The 6,253-nt window shown below is 32.5% G+C and overlaps 1 protein-coding gene across 1 annotated transcript in view; it reads right to left on the bottom strand.

The window, feature by feature from the left end:
- Positions 1-243: 243 nt before the first annotated feature.
- LOC100576069 (mucin-2-like) overlaps positions 244-6,253 on the bottom strand; it is a 12,166-nt gene continuing 6,156 nt past the window's right edge. Inside the window, exon 2 of the mRNA XM_003245805.4 lies at positions 244-5,489. Coding sequence (XP_003245853.1) covers positions 1,525-5,466 — 3,942 coding nt within the window. The 5' untranslated portion in view covers positions 5,467-5,489 and the 3' untranslated portion in view covers positions 244-1,524. The remainder of the gene's footprint in view (positions 5,490-6,253) is intronic.

The following is a 6,253-nucleotide window of genomic DNA, read 5'->3' on the forward strand; positions in this document are numbered from 1 at the left end:
GTACGTATACTAAATCAAATTAACTTAGTGTAGATATACCTATTAGTCATCGTATAATTCTAACTAAGCTAGTTAATAATTATAATCTAAACAATTATGCTACATAAAAACTGTATAGTAACTGTAGAATGTAGATAGACAACAAATACGATATTTAAATTATATTATGCTTGTAAATATCTACTTAGATTTTAAGGCTTAAAAATAAATATAGAAGTGTATAGGTAGCGGTTCGATAAGGAAATAAAGTAACAAGCAAGTTTGTTTAATAGTAAAAAAAATAGTTAATCCTATATGACCATAACCGGATGTTTGAATAACCCAATATGTACATAATATTATTATGTGAGGACGGCAAGTAAGTAGGTACTCATTTTAGTAATAAAAAGTCGAGATGGACGTCAAGTGTTGAGACTTTTACTAAGAGACGCTGCAATATGGTTGTTTTCGTTCAACCCTTGTATAGATGTCACAGTCAATCAGTTTATGATAATGTCATGACTTCTACATTTTACGAGTATCGGTGGTAAGAAATGTTATAGGAGTTCGATACGGCCATTAGTTATGTGTGTCTTGTGCAACGCAATTTTTGCTAGGAGAGCATCTGTGGTATTTTGTAGAGCATTGGTGCGTTTGATCACACTTGTGTGTATATTTTTATGTATAATAATATACATATTGCGTTATTCTACACCCAATATGGTTACTTTGGAATTAGCTATTCTGTTTATTTATTTATACATAATAACATGGAAATATTTTATACTATTAATTGTATAGAAATTCAATTTTTCACCACGTACTCGCTGCGGTGAATTACATTATAGGTATACAGTTTTATTTGATTACATATTATAATATTGTGTAATAAAGTGTAGTGATTGTATTAATAGTTACAATTAAAATGGCAGTGTGGATATAATAAAACATAAAAAATCAATTATATGAATGGTATAGACTACAGATACAAAACAACAATAAAAATTAATATTGAATAAAACTTTTTGTGTAAATTTGGATATACCTACTATAAACTATATTTTTTAGAACAATTATATGTGTAGGTAGTACAACTGTGAACTGCCATGTTTTTATATTGGCGTGAGGTAAAGCAAAATAAAATATGTATTCTTTTATAGTATTTTGTTATGAAGAGTTGTGGTAATATTATGTTCGTAATAGATCACATTATGAACTAAAGTTATTTTTTTATGTTTTTTTTTTTTATTATTCCTAAACTTGTATTTTGTATTAAATATATTTATTATCTCTTGCTTTCGCGTAACATGTTTTGATATGGAGAACGTGTAATTAGTAATATTGTTATATTATTGGTGTTGGTGTAATTTACATTTTTTGTAACTGGAATTGTTTTGTTATTGCCATCATTTTCTGAATATGTAATAAATTCTTAACTATAAGTTAAGCAAAGGTATAAGTTTGGAGTCCTGGTGTTGGTGTGTTGTAGAACTGTTGTGGTTAATAAAATAATTATTGTTGTTACAGTGCTTGAAATTACTTGTATCATTGTTGCTGGTTATATTGTGTCTGGAAAAACTGTGATTGGTGATTTTGTACTTGGTGTTGGTATTGTTGTTGATAGAATTGTTGTGGTGGGGGCCATCGCTGTTGTTGTTGCAGTGTTTGAAAACATTGGTTTTGTTGTATTTGGAAATACTGTTGTTGGTGATTTTGTACTTGGTGTTGGTATTGTTGTTGATAGAATTGTTGTGGTGGGAGCCATCGCCGTTGTTGTTGCAGTGTTTGAAAACATTGGCGTTGTTGGTGTTGTTGTATTTGGAAATACTGTTGTTGGTGATTTTGTACTTGGTGTTGGTGTCGTTGGAGATGTTGTGATAGGTAAAATTGATGATTTTGTTGCGGCATTTGAAATTGTACTGGTGCGGTTGTTGTTAATGTTGTTGTGTCTGGAAACATTGTAGTTGGCTGTATTGTAGTTGGAATAATTGGTGGTGTTGTAGTTGGCGTGGTCGTCATTGTTGTAGTTGGCGTGGTCGTAATTGTTGTAGCTGGAAATGTTTTGGGTATTGGCATGTTATTCTGTTTGAATATTCGCTTTTTCAACCTTCTCTTTTGTGATTTGCTTAACTCTAACGGGATTGAAGTCTTTGTGATAGGTGCCATTTCACTTGTTGAGGTTGATGCCATAGTTATTGTTGCAGTGGTTGATGTTGCTGGCATTGTTGTATCCGAAATTATTGTGGTTGGGGACATGGTACTTGGTATTGACGTTGTTTTAGTTAGAAATATTCTGGGTGTTGTAGTTGGAAATCTTCTGGGTATTGTAGTTGGGAATCTTCTGGGTGTTGTAGTTTGATTTCTTATGGTTGTTGTCATAGTTTTTGTAGCAGTGTTAGAAGTTATTGATGTTATTGTGACTGGAGTTTTAGTTTCTGGAAATATTGTAATTGGTGACACACTACGTGTTGTTGTTGTGATTGGCACTATCATTGTTTGGTCAGGTTCGCCGTTGAACAGATCCATTTCATCAATTAGATCAAACCACCGAATCCTTGTGGTTGGTGATATTTTACTTGGTGTTGGTGTTGTTGTAGTTTGAATTATGATGGTTGGTGCCATCGTTGTTGTTGCCACAGTATTTGAAATATCTGGTGTCATTGTTGGTGGGGTTTTTGCGTCTGGAAACATAGAGCAGCTGGTTGACATTGTACTTGGTGTTGATATTTTTGTAGTTCGAAATGTTGTGGCTGATGACATAGATGTTGTTGTTTTATTGTTTGACATTTCTGGTGTCATTATTTCTGTTTTTTCTGTGTCTGGAAACAATGTGTTTGATGATATTGTACTTGGTAATGGTGTTGTTGTAGTTAGAAATGTTTTAGCTGATGCCATATATTTCTGTTCATAGTATTTTCGCTTTAACATAGTTCTCTTTTGTATTTTGCTTAAATATAATGGGTGTTCCATCCTTGTAGTTTGAGACATTGCACTTGTTGTGGTTGATACCATAGTTGTAGTTGCAATGTCTGAAATTATTGGTGTGTTTGTGATTTGAGTGTTTGTTTCAGGAAACATTGTAGTTGGTGAAATTGTACTTTGTGCTGGTGGAATTGTAGTTAGAAATGGTGTGGTTGATGCCATGGTCGTTGTTTCAGTGTTTGAAATTACAGATGTCATTGTTGCTAGTGTTTTTGTGTCTGGAAATATTTCAGCTGTGATTGTTTGTATTTCTGTAGTTGGATTTGTCAGAGTTATAGTTGGAATTATTGTGGTTGGTGCAATCGTTGTTGTTGATGCAGTGTTTGAATTCACTGGTGTCATTATTTCCAGGGTTTTTGTTTCTGGAAACATCGTGGTTGGTGATCTTGTACTTGATGATGGTGTTGTTATAGATAGCAATTCTTTAGTTGATGGCATAATTTTCTGTTTATTATATTTGTTCCTAAACATTCTTCTCTTTCGTTCTTTGCTAATCCATAATGAGTGTCGATTCCTTGTGATTGATGGTTTTTTACTTGGGTTTGTTTTAGCTGCTGTAGTTTTCATTATTATGGTTGGTGTTATCGCTGTTATGTTTACAGTATTTGATGATACTGAAGTTATTTCTGTTTGTGTTTTTGAGTCTGGGAACATTGTAGTTGGCGTCATTGTACTTGATAACGGTCTTGTTGTTGTTAGAAATGTTGTGGTTGATGCTATAGACGTTGTTTCAGTGTTTGTAATTACTGGTGTCATTGTTGTTGATGTAGTAGTGTATATACATATTTTAGATGGAATGGTTGGTATTTGTTTAGTTGACGTTGTCAGAGTTATTGATGTATTTATTTCTGTTTGTGCCATTGTTGTTGTTGTTACAGTATTTGAATTAACTGATGTTTTTGTGTCTAGAAAAAATGTGGTTGGTGATATTGTACTTAATGATGGTGTTGTTGTAGTTAGATATATTTTGGTCAATGCGATAATTGTCTGTTCATTGTATTTTCTCCTTAACCTTCTTTTATTTTGTAGTTTGCTTTTATATAATGGGTGTTGAGCCATTGTGGTAGGAGACATTGCAATTGTTGTGATTGATGCCTTAAATGTTGTTGTTGTTGCAGCGTTTGAAATTATTGGTGCTATTGTCACTGGAGTTTTTCTTTCTGAAAGAATTGTAATTGGTGAAATTATACTTGGTGCTAGTGTTGTTGTATTTATAAATGCTGTGGTTGATACCATAGTCGTCGTTCCAGTGTTTGAAATTGCTGGTATTTTTGTGTCTGGAAATATTTCAGCTGTGATTGTTTGTATTTCTGTAGTTGGATTTGTCAGAGTTATAGTTGGAATTATTGTGGTTGGTGCCATCGTTGTTGTTGATGCAGTGTTTGAATTTACTGGTGTCATTATTTCTTGGGTTTTTGTTTTTGGAAACATTGTAGTTGGTGAAATTGTACTTTGTGCTGGTGGAATTTTAGTCCGAAATGTTGTGGTTGATGACATAGGTGTTGTTGTTTCATTGTTTGTATTTACTGGTGTTATTATTGCTTCTGGTTTTGTGTTTGGACAAATTGTGGTTGGTGAAATTGTACTTGGCGATAGTATTGTTGTGGTTGGATATGGTCTCGTTGGTATACCATGCTGTTCTTTATATTTACGCCTTCGAATTCTTCTCTTTTGACTTTTGCTAATTCGTAATGGGTGTTTCATCCTTGTGGTTTGAGACATTGCACTTGTTGTGGTTAATACCATAGTTGTAGTTGCAATGTCTGAAATTATTGGTGTGTTTGTGATTTGAGTGTTTGTTTCAGGAAACATTGTAGTTGGTGAAATTGTACTTTGTGCTGGTGGAATTGTAGTTAGAAATGGTGTGGTTGATGCCATGGTCGTTGTTTCAGTGTTTGAAATTACAGATGTCATTGTTGCTAGTGTTTTTGTGTCTGGAAATATTTCAGCTGTGATTGTTTGTATTTCTGTAGTTGGATTTGTCAGAGTTATAGTTGGAATTATTGTGGTTGGTGCAATCGTTGTTGTTGATGCAGTGTTTGAATTCACTGGTGTCATTATTTCCAGGGTTTTTGTTTCTGGAAACATTGTAGTTGGTGAAATTGTACTTTGTGCTGGTGGAATTTTAGTTCGAAATGTTGTGGTTGATGACATAGGTGTTGTTGTTTCATTGTTTGTATTAACTGGTGTCATTATTGCTTCTGGTTTTGTGTTTGGACAAATTGTGGTTGGTGAAATTGTACTTGGCGATAGTATTGTTGTGGTCGGATATGGTCTCGTAGGTATACCATGCTGTTCTTTATATTTACGCCTTCGAATTCTTCCCTTTTTACTTCTGCTAATCCATAATGGGTGTCGATCCTTTGTAGTTGGTAGTATTTTAATTATTGGTGTTGGTTCTGATGTAGTCAAAATTATTGTAGTTGGAGCTGTCGTTGTGGTTGTTACAACATTTGAAATGTTGTGACTCGAAACATTGTAGTTGGTGTAGTTGGACTTGGACATCCCAAATGATTTAAGAAGTTTACCTGAAATGTAGTATATTTTTAAATAATATATATATATATTCATATTCTAAGTTGACTTAGAACAAAATAATAATAGTGGCTGAAATTTTAACTTTAAATGTGTTATTTGAAAAAAAAAAACTGTAGGAACTGCTTTTTGATGGTTACTATACCTTATACTTTATGAGTTATAAATATTCAAAAATTAGATGAGCGGAGAAGTGAACAAATATTTCGCGGGGTAACCCCGTACCACTCCACTCCACTCATCAAAACTTTGAATATTTATAACTCATAAACTACTCGCCCCAAATTAGATTTTCATGTATCAAAATACTAAGAAAAATATTCTGCTTTAAAAGATAAAATTAAAACCCTATGTTGTCATTCAAAAAAGTAAAAAACTTAAAAAATCATTAGGATAAAAAATATTTAAAAATATAATTTTTTAATAAAAACGTTGTTTAATAAGCAACTTGAAACTATGTAAAAAAATTTACACTTTTTGAAATAATGAGTGTTGTTTGATAAAAGAATCACCCGGTATACTCGATGGCAGTGTTATCTGTCACAATATCACTGATAGCATTGCTATAATAGTTTATGCATTTATTTGGAATCATTTTAACACCTCATTTTAACTAAGCATACAATTTGGCAATCTCAATTACCAACATTTTGTTATTATTTTTTAGTTCCATAAAATTAACCATATTAATACTAAAAACTAAACTAATAATTAGATAATTTTAATATATTCTACTCATCTGTAAACATAGGAATGG

Source organism: Acyrthosiphon pisum, chromosome A1 (assembly GCF_005508785.2).
Source record: "Acyrthosiphon pisum isolate AL4f chromosome A1, pea_aphid_22Mar2018_4r6ur, whole genome shotgun sequence".
Taxonomy (NCBI): Eukaryota; Metazoa; Arthropoda; class Insecta; order Hemiptera; family Aphididae; genus Acyrthosiphon; species Acyrthosiphon pisum.